Below are 14,998 nucleotides of genomic sequence, written 5' to 3'. Positions count from 1 at the left end.
TCCAGGTTCTACACACGGTGGAAGGAGTGGGAGTCCTGGTAATGAGGTGTTTGTTCTGTGTTCCAGGTTCTACACACGGTGGAAGGAGTGGGAGTCCTGGTAATGAGGTGTTTGTTCTGTATTCCAGGTTCTACACACGGTGGAAGGAGTGGGAGTCCTGGTAATGAGGTGTTTGTTCTGTATTCCAGGTTCTACACACGGTGGAAGGAGTGGGAGTCCTGGTAATGAGGTGTTTGTTCTGTATTCCAGGTTCTACACACGGTGGAAGGAGTGGGAGTCCTGGTAATGAGGTGTTTGTTCTGTATTCCAGGTTCTACACACGGTGGAAGGAGTGGGAGTCCTGGTAATGAGGTGTTTGTTCTGTATTCCAGGTTCTACACACGGTGGAAGGAGTGGGAGTCCTGGTAATGAGGTGTTTGTTCTGTATTCCAGGTTCTACACACGGTGGAAGGAGTGGGAGTCCTGGTAATGAGGTGTTTGTTCTGTGTTCCAGGTTCTACACACGGTGGAAGGAGTGGGAGTCCTGGTAATGAGGTGTTTGTTCTGTATTCCAGGTTCTACACACGGTGGAAGGAGTGGGAGTCCTGGTATTCTCAGAGTTTTGGTCTCCACTTCTCCCTCCGAGAGGAACAGTGGCAGGAGGACTGGGCTTTCATACTCTCTCTGGCCAGCCAGGTAACACACACACACACACACACACACACACACACACACACACACACACACACACACACACACACACACACAGAGAGAGATCAGCCTTTCTATCTGCTTTTGTATTATATAATGCCATGTTATTATTTGATGTACTTTGTTTATCTGATCTGAGTTATACAATATACAGCTGTCACTATCATGACCAAATCATGTGAAAGTTTCTCAAATTGATTGAAATGCTAATGGCAGCGTAGCCTAGTGGTTAGAGAGTTGGACTAGTAACCGAAAGGTTGCAAGTTTGAATCCCTGAGCTGACAAGGTAAAAATCTGTTGTTCTGCCCCTGAACAAGGCAGTTAACCCACTGTTTCCTGGTAGGCCGTCATTATAAATAAGAATTTGTTCTTAACTGACTTACCTAGTTAAATAAAGGTCAAATAAATAAAAAATAAAAATGACTTGAATGGGATTTGTGCCACCAATGCTAAAACATTAGCATGTGGCAAAAGGGCCAGGAAAACTAAACCAGAGAACGGATTGCTGTCATACCTTGTCCATAGATTGTTGACAGGATAAGAAAACCAATGTCATTTGGGTAGACTATCCCTTTAAGCCTTCCATTGTGAGGAGACTAAAGTATTGTAGTACATTGAATATCTCCTAATCACCAATCTCATGTCTGTCTGTTTTCCTGTCTGTCTGTCTGTCTGTTTTCCTGTCTACCTGCCTGTTTTCCTGTCTGTCTGTCTGCCTGCCTGTTTTCCTGTCTACCTGCCTGTTTTCCTGTCTGCCTGTTTTCCTGTCTGCCTGTTTTCCTGTCTGTCTGTCTGTCTGTTTTCCTGTCTACCTGCCTGTTTTCCTGTCTGTCTGTGTCTGTCTTCCTGTCTGTCTGTCTGTCTGTTTTCCTGTCTGTCTGTCTGTTTTCCTGTCTGTCTGTCTGTCTGTTTTCCTGTCTACCTGCCTGTTTTCCTGTCTGTCTGTCTTCCTGTCTGTTTTCCTGTCTTCCTGTCTGTCTGTTTTCCCCCCAGCCTGGTGCCAGCCTGGAACAGACTCACATCTTTGTTCTAGCGCACATTCTTCGTCGACCAATCATCGTGTACGGAGTGAAGTATTACAAGAGTTTCCGTGGAGAAACGTTAGGCTACACTCGTTTCCAAGGTGAGTACAGAAACGTTAGGCTACACTCGTTTCCAAGGTGATCGGAGAAACGTTAGGCTACACTCGTTTCCAAGGAGAGTGGAGAGGAGAAACGTTAGGCTACACTCGTTTCCAAGGTGAGTGGAGAAACGTTAGGCTACACTCGTTTCCAAGGTGAGTGCAGAAACGTTAGGCTACACTCGTTTCCAAGGTGATCGGAGAAACGTTAGGCTACACTCGTTTCCAAGGTGAGTGGAGCGGAGAAACGTTAGGCTACACTCGTTTCCAAGGTGAGTGGAGCGGAGAAACGTTAGGCTACACTCGTTTCCAAGGTGAGTGGAGCGGAGAAACGTTAGGCTACACTCGTTTCCAAGGTGAGTGCAGAAACGTTAGGCTACACTCGTTTCCAAGGTGAGCGGAGCGGAGAAACGTTAGGCTACACTCGTTTCCAAGGTGAGTGCAGAAACGTTAGGCTACACTCGTTTCCAAGGTGAGCGGAGAAACGTTAGGCTACACTCGTTTCCAAGGTGAGTGGAGCGGAGAAACGTTAGGCTACACTCGTTTCCAAGGTGAGCGGAGCGGAGAAACGTTAGGCTACACTCGTTTCCAAGGTGAGCGGAGCGGAGAAACCTTAGGCTACACTCGTTTCCAAGGTGAGCGGAGCGGAGAAACGTTAGGCTCCACTCGTTTCCAAGGTGAGTGGAGAAACGTTAGGCTACACTCGTTTCCAAGGTGAGTGGAGCGGAGAAACGTTAGGCTACACTCGTTTCCAAGGTGAGTGGAGCGGAGAAACGTTAGGCTACACTCGTTTCCAAGGTGAGTGGAGCGGAGAAACGTTAGGCTACACTCGTTTCCAAGGTGAGTGCAGAAACGTTAGGCTACACTCGTTTCCAAGGTGAGTGCAGAAACGTTAGGCTCCACTCGTTTCCAAGGTGAGCGGAGCGGAGAAACGTTAGGCTACACTCGTTTCCAAGGTGAGTGCAGAAACGTTAGGCTACACTCGTTTCCAAGGTGAGTGGAGAAACGTTAGGCTACACTCGTTTCCAAGGTGAGTGGAGAAACGTTAGGCTACACTCGTTTCCAAGGTGAGTGGAGCGGAGAAACGTTAGGCTACACTCGTTTCCAAGGTGAGTGGAGCGGAGAAACGTTAGGCTATACTCGTTTCCAAGGTGAGTGGAGCGGAGAAACGTTAGGCTACACTCGTTTCCAAGGTGAGTGCAGAAACGTTAGGCTACACTCGTTTCCAAGGTGAGTGCAGAAACGTTAGGCTACACTCGTTTCCAAGGTGAGTGCAGAAACGTTAGGCTACACTCGTTTCCAAGGTGAGTGCAGAAACGTTAGGCTCCACTCGTTTCCAAGGTGAGCGGAGCGGAGAAACGTTAGGCTACACTCGTTTCCAAGGTGAGTGCAGAAACGTTAGGCTACACTCGTTTCCAAGGTGAGTGGAGAAACGTTAGGCTACACTCGTTTCCAAGGTGAGCGGAGCGGAGAAACGTTAGGCTACACTCGTTTCCAAGGTGAGCGGAGTGGAGAAACGTTAGGCTACACTCGTTTCCAAGGTGAGCGGAGCGGAGAAACGTTAGGCTACACTCGTTTCCAAGGTGAGCGGAGTGGAGAAACGTTAGGCTACACTCGTTTCCAAGGTGAGTGGAGCGGTAAAATCATTATCTTGGGAGTCTATTGTGATAATATGCAGGTTTAACGTAGCGCTTTACAAGGACCCAGACACTTCATTCCTCCAAGCGTAATGGGCAGCTACGTAACGGTTATAGCTATAACTCACAGACCAGTCAGTCTGACCCCAGACCTGTAGAGAGAGAGAAACACACACACTTCATGTCATTATAGAGTGGGTGGCAGGACTTTAACAACCTGGACCCTGCATGAAAACAATCAGGTGAAATAGTGTGTTATTAGACCAGAGGAAGCTGTAGATAGAGACTGTGTGTGTGTGTGTGTGTGTGTGTGTGTGTGTGTGTGTGTGTGTGTGTGTGTGTGTACCTAAGCTGAGCCTACATATGAAACCTTATAGGAACAACATGGTTGCTGGGTAACATCAAAACTACACAGATCTCCAAATCCTTTCCTTTCATGTTCTAAACAGACTACAATTAATAGAAAAGCTCTAGCAACCAATGCATGCAACACTAGATCATGAAAAGGACCACTCAAGGACCTCGTTTGGGAATAAGTGTTTTCATTTGCTATTATTTTGGGATCAAATAAAATCTTAATAAAATCAAATTTTATGTGTAGACTTTACCGTGACATGCTTACTTACGAGCTCTTTCCCAACATTGCAGTTAAAAAGTACGAAAATTAGCAAATTGATAAGAAAATTGTAGCACAATAAAATAAACGAGGCTATATACAGTCTATATACAAGGAGTAGCTGTACCGAGTAGGGTAGTGGAGTATGAGGTAGTAATGAGTCAGTGTACGAGGTAGTAGTGAGTCGGGGTACTGGGGTACGAGGTAGTAGTGAGTCGGGGTACTGGGGTACGAGGTAGTAGTGAGTCGGGGTACTGGGGTACGAGGTAGTAGTGAGTCGGGGTACTGGGGTACGAGGTAGTAGTGAGTCGGGGTAGGGGTGTACGAGGTAGTAGTGAGTCGGGGTACTGGGGTACGAGGTAGTAGTAAGTCGGGGTACTGGGGTACGAGGTAGTAGTGAGTCGGGGTAGTAGAGTACGAGGTAGTAGTGAGTCGGGGTAGTTGTGAGTCGGGGTAGTGGGGTACGAGGTAGTAGTGAGTCGGGGTACTGGGGTACGAGGTAGTAGTGAGTCGGGGTACTGGGGTACGAGGTAGTAGTGAGTCGGGTACTGGGGTACGAGGTAGTAGTGAGTCGGGGTACTGGGGTACGAGGTAGTAGTGAGTCGGGGTACGAGGTGAGTCGGGGTACTGGGGTAAGAGGTAGTAGTGAGTCGGGGTACTGGGGTACGAGGTAGTAGTGAGTCGGGGTAGTAGAGTACGAGGTAGTAGTGAGTCGGGGTAGTTGTGAGTCGGGGTAGTGGGGTACGAGGTAGTTGTGAGTCGGGGTAGTGGGGTACGAGGTAGTAGTGAGTCGGGGTACTGGGGTATGAGGTAGTAGTGAGTCGGGGTACTTACTGGGGTACGAGGTAGTAGTGAGTCGGTACTGGGGTACGAGGTAGTAGTGAGTCGGGATAGTGGGGTACGAGGTAGTAGTGAGTCGGGATAGTGGAGTACGAGGTAGTAGTGAGTCGGGGTACGAGGTAGTAGAGAGTCGGGTACTGGGGTACGAGGTGAGTCGGGGTACTGGGGTACGAGGTAGTAGTGAGTCGGTGTACTGGGGTACGAGGTAGTAGTGAGTCGGGGTACTTACTGGGGTACAAGGTAGTGGTGAGTCGGGGTACTGGTGTATGAGGTAGTAGTGAGTCGGGGTACTGGGGTACGAGGTAGTAGTGAGTCGGTGTACTGGGGTACGAGGTAGTAGTGAGTCGGGGTACTGGGGTACGAGGTAGTAGTGAGTCGGGGTACGAGGTAGTAGTGAGTCGGGTACTGGGGTACGAGGTAGTAGTGAGTCGGGGTACGAGGTAGTAGTGAGTCGGGTACTGGGGTACGAGGTGAGTCGGGGTACTGGGGTACGAGGTAGTAGTGAGTCGGTGTACTGGGGTACGAGGTAGTAGTGAGTCGGGGTGCTGGGGTACGAGGTAGTAGTAAGTCGGGGTACGAGGTAGTAGTAAGTCGGGGTACGAGGTAGTAGTGAGTCGGGTACTGGGGTACGAGGTGAGTCGGGGTACTGGGGTACGAGGTAGTAGTGAGTCGGTGTACTGGGGTACGAGGTAGTAGTGAGTCGGGGTACTTACTGGGGTACGAGGTAGTGGTGAGTCGGGGTACTTACTGGGGTACGAGGTAGTAGTAGTGAGTCGGGGTAGTGGGGTACGAGGTAGTAGTGAGTCGGTGTACTGGGGTACGAGGTAGTAGTGAGTCGGGGTGCTGGGGTACGAGGTAGTAGTAAGTCGGGGTACAAGGTAGTAGTGAGTCGGGTACTGGGGTACGAGGTGAGTCGGGGTACTGGGGTACGAGGTAGTAGTGAGTCGGTGTACTGGGGTACGAGGTAGTAGTGAGTCGGGGTACTTACTGGGGTACGATGTATTAGTGAGTCGGTGTACTGGGGTACGAGGTAGTAGTGAGTCGGGGTACTTACTGGGGTACGAGGTAGTGGTGAGTCGGGGTACTTACTGGGGTACGAGGTAGTAGTAGTGAGTCGGGGTAGTGGGGTACGAGGTAGTAGTGAGTCGGGGTACTGGGGTATGAGGTAGTAGTGAGTCGGGGTACTTACTGGGGTACGAGGTAGTAGTGAGTCGGTACTGGGGTACGAGGTAGTAGTGAGTCGGGGTACTGGGGTACGAGGTAGTAGTGAGTCGGGATAGTGGAGTACGAGGTAGTAGTGAGTCGGGGTACTGGGGTACGAGGTAGTAGTGAGTCGGGGTACGAGGTAGTAGAGAGTCGGGTACTGGGGTACGAGGTGAGTCGGGGTACTGGGGTACGAGGTAGTAGTGAGTCGGTGTACTGGGGTACGAGGTAGTAGTGAGTCGGGGTACTTACTGGGGTACAAGGTAGTGGTGAGTCGGGGTACTGGGGTACGAGGTATTAGTGAGTTGGTGTACTGGGGTACGAGGTGAGTCGGTGTACTGGTGTATGAGGTAGTAGTGAGTCGGTGTAGTGGGGTATGAGGTGAGTCAGGGTACTGGGGTACGAGGTAGTAGTGAGTCGGTGTAGTGGGGTACGAGGTAGTAGTAGTGAGTCGGGGTAGTGGGGTACGAGGTAGTAGTGAGTCGGTGTACTGGGGTACGAGGTAGTAGGGAGTCGGGGTACTGGGGTACGAGGTAGTAGTGAGTCGGGTACTGGGGTACGAGGTAGTAGTGAGTCGGGGTACGAGGTAGTAGTGAGTCGGGTACTGGGGTACGAGGTGAGTCGGGGTACTGGGGTACGAGGTAGTAGTGAGTCGGTGTACTGGGGTACTAGGTAGTAGTGAGTCGGGGTACTTACTGGGGTACAAGGTAGTGGTGAGTCGGGGTACGAGGTAGTAGTAGTGAGTCGGGGTAGTGGGGTACGAGGTAGTAGTGAGTCGGTGTACTGGGGTACGAGGTAGTAGTGAGTCGGGGTGCTGGGGTACGAGGTAGTAGTAAGTCGGGGTACGAGGTAGTAGTGAGTCGGGTACTGGGGTACGAGGTGAGTCGGGGTACTGGGGTACGAGGTAGTAGTGAGTCGGTGTACTGGGGTACGAGATAGTAGTGAGTCGGGGTACTTACTGGGGTACGAGGTAGTAGTGAGTCGGGGTACTTACTGGGGTACGAGGTAGTAGTAGTGAGTCGGGGTAGTGGGGTACGAGGTAGTAGTGAGTCGGTGTACTGGGGTACGAGGTAGTAGTGAGTCGGGGTGCTGGGGTACGAGGTAGTAGGAAGTCGGGGTACGAGGTAGTAGTGAGTCGGGGTAGTTGTGAGTCGGGGTAGTGGGGTACGAGGTATTAGTGAGTTGGTGTACTGGGGTACGAGGTGAGTCGGTGTACTGGTGTATGAGGTAGTAGTGAGTCAGTGTACTGGGGTACGAGGTGAGTCGGTGTACTGGTGTATGAGGTAGTAGTGAGTCGGTGTAGTGGGGTATGAGGTGAGTCAGGGTACTGGGGTACGAGGTAGTAGTGAGTCGGGGTACTGGGGTACGAAGTAGTAGTGAGTCGGGGTACTGGGGTACGAGGTAGTAGTGAGTCGGGGTAGTGGGGTACGAGGTAGTAGTGAGTCGGTGTACTGGGGTACGAGGTAGTAGTGAGTCAGGGTACTGGGGTACGAGGTGAGTTGGGGTACTGGGGTATGAGGTAGTAGTGAGTCGGGTACTGGGGTACGAGGTGAGTCGGGGTACTGGGGTACGAGGTAGTAGTGAGTCGGGGTACGAGGTAGTAGTGAGTCGGGGTAGTGGGGTACGAGGTAGTAGTGAGTCGGGGTACTGGGGTACGAGGTAGTAGTGAGTCGGGGTAGTGGGGTACGAGGTAGTTGGAGGGATAGTACTAAAAATCTATGTACATGTCGGTAGGAGAGAAAGGCACAAAGTCTGGGTAGCCATTTGATTAACTGTTCAACAGTCTAATGGCTTTGGGGTAGAAGCTGTTCAGGAGCCTTTTGGACCTAGACTCGACGACTCGGTACCGCTTGCCGTGCGGTAGCAGAGGGAACAGACTGTGACTTGGGTGGCTGGAGTTTTTAGAGCCTTTCTTTTGACACCGCCTGGTATAGAGGTCCTGGATGACTGGGACCTCTGTACTAGTGATGTACTGGGACGTACACGGCTGACCTGTCTCTCTACCTGTACAGGTGTGTACCTGTCTCTCTACCTGTACAGGTGTGTACCTGTCTCTCTACCTGTACAGGTGTGTACCTGTCTCTCTACCTGTACAGGTGTGTACCTGTCTGAGACTGACCTGTCTCTCTACCTGTACAGGTGTGTACCTGCCCCTGTTGTGGGAGCAGAGCTTCTGTTGGAAGAGTCCCATCGCCCTGGGTTACACGCGTGGACACTTCTCTGCCCTGGTCGCCATGGAGAACGACGGCTACGACAATCGCGGCGCGGGCGCCAACCTCAACACCGACGACGACGTCACCGTAACCTTCCTGCCGCTGGTGGACAGCGAGAGGAAACTGCTGCACGTACATTTCCTGTCTGCACACGAGGTAAACATTAACTCTTAGCCTACAATTTCCGCGCGCCCCCAGCGTAAATCTAATTACATAATATTAAAATACATCTGTTTAAACTATAGAAAGATGTTTTTTTTTTATATATATATATATATATAACTGTCACTTTACTGTCAGTTATACCCACATACATTAATAACTGTCCTATTACTGTCACTTATACCCACACACATTAATAACTGTCCCATCACTGGCAGTTATACCCACATACATTAATAACTGTCCCATCACTGGCAGTTATACCCACATACATTAATAACTGTCCCATCACTGGCAGTTATACCCACATACATTAATAACTGTCCCTTTACTGTCAGTTATACCCACATACATTAATAACTGTCACTTATACCCACATACATTAATAACTGTCACTTATACCCACATACATTAATAACTGTCACTTTACTGTCAGTTATACCCACATACATTAATAACTGTCCTATTACTGTCACTTATACCCACACACATTAATAACTGTCCCATCACTGGCAGTTATACCCACATACATTAATAACTGTCCCATCACTGGCAGTTATACCCACATACATTAATAACTGTCCCTTTACTGTCAGTTATACCCACATACATTAATAACTGTCACTTATACCCACATACATTAATAACTGTCCCTTTACTGTCAGTTATACCCACATACATTAATAACTGTCCCTTTACTGTCAGTTATACCCACATACATTACATTCTAGTTTGCTTAGTTTTTTTGTTAATTCTTTCCAATGTGTGTCTCTCTATCTGTCTAGATGGGTAATGAGGAGCAGCAGAAGTTGTTGAGGGAGTGGTTGGACTGCTGTGTAACAGATACATTGTCTAAAGCATGGTTTCTCTCTCTCTCTCTCTCTCTCTCTCTCTGTCTCCTACCTCTCTCTCTCTCTCTCTCTTTCTCCTCTCTCTCTCTCTCTCTCTCTTTCTCCTACCTCTCTCTGTCTCCTACCTCTCTCTCTCTCTCTCTTTCTCCTCTCTCTCTCTCTCTCTCTCTCTCTTTCTCCTACCTCTCTCTGTCTCCTACCTCTCTCTCTCTGTCTCCTACCTCTCTCTCTCTCTCTTTCTCCTCTCTCTCTCTCTCTCTCTCTTTCTCTGTCTCCTACCTCTCTCTCTCTCTCTCTCTCTAGATGGGTAACGAGGAGCAGCAGGAGAAGTTGTTGAGGGAGTGGTTGGACTGCTGTGTAACGGAGGGAGGCATGCTGGCCGCAATGCAGAAGTCGTCCCGTCGACGCAACCACCCTCTGGTCACACAAATGGTGGAGAACTGGCTGGATGGATACCGACAGATCTGTCCCTGCGCCTCTCTCTCCGACGGGGAGGAGGAGGATGAAGATGAGTGAAGGAGGTGAAGGACACAGTGACAGACACAGGAGAGGGTGACAGAGGAGGAGATGGCGTCACTGGATGGGACTCGAGACCACTAGCATCCTTCATACAGTACCATACGCCTCCTCACCTCGAAGAGGATCGACGGTCTTCTGCGCTGCCACCTGAGGCTGTATCCCAAAGCACATAGGGGTTCTGCTCAAAAAAGTAGTGCGCACTATATAGGGAATAGGTTGCCATTTGGGACGCGGGCGGAGCGTTCAATGGTCTTTTCACTCTGCCGTCTCAGAAGCACTGAAGAGAGGAGACTTGCCCTGGTTCTGAAAGAACACTCTAGAACACGTTCTAGAATCTCCTCGACAAAACCATGACAACAACAATGGGTGCGTTCGTAAATTCACTCAGGAGAGCCTTGTCAGGTTGTAAATTCAGAGCGCACAACGGCAATCAAGCACCCAAGCTAACTGGCTAACTGGTGGCTACCTTGCTAGCTACTTCCAGACACATAATGAGAGAACAACTCACTCTGACTATTTTACTCTCCCTAGTAGAGCAGGTTAGGCTGTTTACATGTTATCCAGAGTGTTTGTAACTGTTCTGTTGGCAACAATTGAATTACGTTATTTTTAGTTTTTTTTGCAGAGGTTTACTGACACCGGTCATATTCAGCGGGTGTTGCGTGTTTTTATAAATGAATCAGATATTCTGTCCCTCTCTCACACTGACGACAGTGTTCTGAAATGGGAGTAGATAGCCGGAGTGAATTTACGAACGCCCCCAAGGACAGCGACTACCACAAGTAGCAACCCATAGTATTTTAAATAAACAACTATAGTTTGTGAAATGTTAATCATCTTTAAAATATTTAGTTTTTCCATTTCTCCCAGTGTAATTATTTATCCATCATTGTAATAATGCATGTGTTGTATAAATGATGTACTAGGAAACAACAACAAAAATACCAGCATCAAAGTGGAAGACAGGAATCCTCATTGACCATCACTACTATGGACATCTACCTACGAAACCACATTACTTAACAATTTTTCTAAAGTGTTCCGCTACCTATTTTGTTATTGAGAATACTTGTCGTTTTCAATCCCCTCCACCAGAGAGAAGTAGCACTATGTTTAGGAAGCTATAGTTATATTTAAGGAAACTTAAAAGACTGCTGCACTCATGAAATTAAACTATTCTATTTAGAGGATTATAAATGCTAACAGAATTAGCTTAAAAGCTAAAGCAGAGTTATTAAGGAGACTTTTCATCCCACAATGTGTGTATCTACAAGGTTAACCAGGAAGAGCATCTGTTTTTCTGGATCGTTTATCCCTTCTGCAAAATCCTTTAAAAAAGTTGGATGGTAAAACTATGTTTAGGAGAGCGAGGGGAGAGAGAGGGGTACAGGGAGAGCGAGAGAGAGAGGCACAGGGAGAGCGAGAGAGAGAGAGGGGCACAGGGAGAGCGAGAGAGAGAGGGGCACAGGGAGAGCGAGAGAGAGAGGCACAGGGAGAGAGAGAGAGAGAGAGAGAGGGGCACAGGGAGAGCGAGAGAGAGGCACAGGGGAGCGAGAGAGAGAGAGGCACAGGGAGAGAGAGGCACAGGGAGAGAGAGAGAGAGAGAGGGCACATGGAGAGCGAGGGAGAGAGGGGTACAGGGAGAGCGAGAGAAGTTGGATGGTATAACTATTTATTTGTTTAGGAGAGTTCGGCAGCGAGAGGGCGAGAGAGGGCGAGGGGGGGGGCAGAGAGAGGGCGAGGGGGGGAAGAGAGAGGGCGAGGGGGGGGGCAGAGAGAGGAAGAGTTTTATACTTTTTTCTGCTCTTGGTTTTTCTGTGTTTTTGTTTGATTATTTCCATCATTCACTCTGTGAGGAGAAAACCTGTACAAGTTGGGTGCCATTTGTTAGTGTGATGTATTAAGTCATTGATGTTCCAGCGGTGGATCGATATTATGGTGGGAGAAGAGATGGGCCTAAAATAACAAACACTCAGCTGCTTTTCTAAAAGGAGTCCATTAAAGGGATAGTTCACCCAAATGACAAAATGACACAATTGATTTGCTTACTCTGTAAGCAGTCTTATGGAAAAGGTATGATGGCAATCCATGATTTGGTTTTATTACCTGACACTGTTTTAGCATTTTTGCACAAATCCCATTCATGTCATGCTACCGATTATTAGCATTTTTGGCACAAATCCCATTCACGTTATGCTACCGATTTATTAGCATTTTCCGGCATCATGTCCAAATCATCTGCAAGTATCTCAAATGGATTGTGAAGCTCAACAGAGTCACTTACAGCAAAGATGTTCTATTATATTGACAAGATAATTGAGTGGGACCATTCTAGCCAATGAGAGGGCAGATACGAGTGTGAACAACGGGCACAACTCCCATATAAAGTAGTTTTTTTTCACAGTTGCCGAAATGCCACGGCATCCATTTGTAACAACCTAACATGCTGACTAGACGCGCGTGAGCAGTTTGGAAATAGAGCCAAGTAGCCAAACAGAAGCTCGTTGATGTGCGCGAGCAGTTTGGATGACGTGCTGCAAGTCCCGCCTCTCCCATCTCCTCATTGGTTTTTAGTAGCATATACCCATGTGGGTGATTGAAAGGTGAACTGAGGTCCACACTCCAGTCCAGTTGGTGGTGGTAACGCACCTTAAAGTTGGTTACCAAACCGCCATATAAAGTCCACAGAAGAAGAAGATAAATGATGACTATAAACCAACTAGGTTTCCCCTTTTTATCTGTGGATGAATTGTCAGAGTAGAGAAAACACGATGTTATGTGACTCCAAAATGGGTCGAAATTCTAGAAAGATCCAGGAAGAAAAAAGGGACCTTGTGCATTTCAGGTAAAATAACAACCCAATTTTTATATCCCAGGACAAATTAGCTAGCAACAGCAAGCTAGCTAGCCAAAATGTCCATTAATGTGTTAGTTGGTTCAGAGTTCGTTTTGGTATTTCAACCTACGCGTCCAGATTTGCGCCTGGTGTGGATGTACAAAATCCACATGCGGGCGATGGCGCACGCGCCCTAGTCTGCATATAAACCTCACGTAGCAAATTAGCAGTTCACTTTTTTTGTTGACAATCCAACACTTATTGAGAGATTTTTGGGGCGAAGTAAACCCTCTCGTTTTGCAATCTTCTCTTCTGATAGATGATTGGTACATACTGTAATGCTAACATCAGTACCATGACTTTGAATGAGATGCTAAAAATGTTAGCATTTGGAAACAGTGCCAGGTAAAAGAAATGGAGGAACTTATTCAAGAAAGATCCAGTGTAATATATTATAAAAAAATAAAGCGAACTGAATGAAATATGGGCAAAAATGCACCAAATTCTTTAAAAAAATCGTCAACGTAGAAATGCTACCAAAAATAATTTACCGAAACTACAAATGATGTAGTTGCCCATGATTCACCAAACGATATTTTGAAAGAGGAAGTAAAGTACTTTAAGAACATGTTTTCGTTTCAGTTTCCTCCATCTCCACTAACCGAAGCTAATTGTATGGATTTTTTTTTTACTATTAATAATGTGAAATTAACATCTGTACAGAAAGATTCGTGTGAAGGCCAAATTATAGAGGAGGAACTTCTTGATGCAATTAAAGCCTTTAATTCTGTGAAAACTCCAGGGCTGGATGGCATACCAGTGGAGGTATACCAAACTTTTTTTTGATATACTGAAGAGAACTTTATTAGCATGTTTTAACCACTTCTATATAAATGGTAGATTATCAGACACTCGACAAGGTCTGATTTCATTATTACTGAAACAGGATCCAAGTGGTGTGTATATATATATAAAGATCCAGTCCATTTAAAAAAAAAAATTGGTGGACTCTTACACTTCAGTGCTGTGATGCAAAAATTGTAGCTAAACGCTTGGCGCATAGAATTAAAGTACCTTCCCAAGTTCTCTCACGTCACCCCGCTCCTCCGCTCTCTCCACTGGCTTCCAGTTGAAGCTCGCATCCGCTACAAGACCATGGTGCTTGCCTACGGAGCTGCTTCTAACCCCCCCCCTTAAAAGATTTAGATGCACTATTGTAAAGTGGTTGTTCCACTGGATATCATAAGGTGAATGCACCAATTTGTATGTTGCTCTGGATAAGAGCGTCTGCTAAATGACTTAAATGTTTTGTCAGATATTATTCATCCTAATCAGACAGGTTTTTTACATGGACGTTACATTGGACATAATATAAGACAAGTACTGGAAACACAAGACAAGCTAAACACCTTCTTTGCTCGCTTTGAGGATTATTCCGTGCCACCGACGCGTCCCCCTACCAAGGACTGCAGCCCCCCCCTCCCCCCCATCCTTCTCTGTGGCTGACGAGAGTAAGACATTTAAAACGTGTTAACCCTCGCAAGGCTACTGGCCCAGACGGCATCCCTAGCCGCGTCCTCAGAGCATGCGCAGAGCAGCTGGCTGGTGTGTTTACAGATGTATTCAATCGCTCCCTATCCCAGTCTGCCGTCCCCACATGCTTCAAGATGGCCTCGATAGCTACTGTACCAAAGAAGGAATAGATAGTCAGTCATTCAGTTCAGTTATCGCCCCGTAGAACTCACTTCTGTCATCATGAAGTGCTTTGAGAGACTAGTCAAAGATCATATCACCTCCACCTTACCGGCCACCCTAGACCCACTTCAGTTTGCTTACCGCCTCAACAGGTCCACAGACGATGTAAACGCCATCACACTGCCCACTGCCCTATCCCATCTGGACAAGAGGAATAACTATGTAAGAATGCTGTTCATTGACTACATCTCAGCCTTCAACACCATTATACCCTCCAAGCTCATCATTAAGCTTAAGGCCCTGGGTCTCAACTAGAGGTCGACCGATTAGGATTTTTCAACGCCGGTACCGATTATTGGAGGACCAAAAAAGCCGATACCAATTAATCAGACGATTCTTATATATATATATATTTGTAACAATGACAATTACAACAATACTGAATGAACAATGAACACTTTTATTTTAACTTAATATAATACATAAATAAAATCAATTTAGTCTCAAATAAATAATGAAACATGCTCAATTTGGTTTAAATAATGCAAAAACACAGTGTTGGAGAAGAAAGTAAAAGTGCAATATGTGCCATGTTAGAAAGCTAACGTTTAAGTTC

At 47.3% G+C, this 14,998-nt stretch overlaps 1 protein-coding gene and 1 long non-coding RNA gene across 5 annotated transcripts in view; both read left to right on the top strand.

Annotated features, from left to right (window-relative positions):
• Positions 1 to 11,070, top strand: part of LOC115183932 (ubiquitin thioesterase ZRANB1) — a 49,349-nt gene extending 38,279 nt beyond the window's left edge. For all 4 annotated transcript variants that reach the window (XM_029744910.1, XM_029744914.1, XM_029744909.1 and 1 more), the window contains 4 exons: positions 555 to 675; positions 1,684 to 1,813; positions 8,246 to 8,475; positions 9,636 to 11,070. In XM_029744910.1, the coding sequence (XP_029600770.1) occupies positions 555 to 675; positions 1,684 to 1,813; positions 8,246 to 8,475; positions 9,636 to 9,848 (694 nt within the window). In that variant the 3' untranslated portion in view covers positions 9,849 to 11,070. The remainder of the gene's footprint in view (positions 1 to 554; positions 676 to 1,683; positions 1,814 to 8,245; positions 8,476 to 9,635) is intronic.
• LOC115183933 (uncharacterized) lies at positions 3,068 to 4,119 on the top strand. Its single transcript, XR_003874126.1, has 2 exons — positions 3,068 to 3,351; positions 3,436 to 4,119. It is a non-coding gene; the product is annotated as an uncharacterized LOC115183933 (long non-coding RNA).
• Positions 11,071 to 14,998: the final 3,928 nt, after the last annotated feature.

This window comes from Salmo trutta, unplaced genomic scaffold (assembly GCF_901001165.1).
Source record: "Salmo trutta unplaced genomic scaffold, fSalTru1.1, whole genome shotgun sequence".
NCBI lineage: Eukaryota > Metazoa > Chordata > Actinopteri > Salmoniformes > Salmonidae > Salmo > Salmo trutta.
This window is presented reverse-complemented; position numbering and strand designations above follow the sequence as displayed.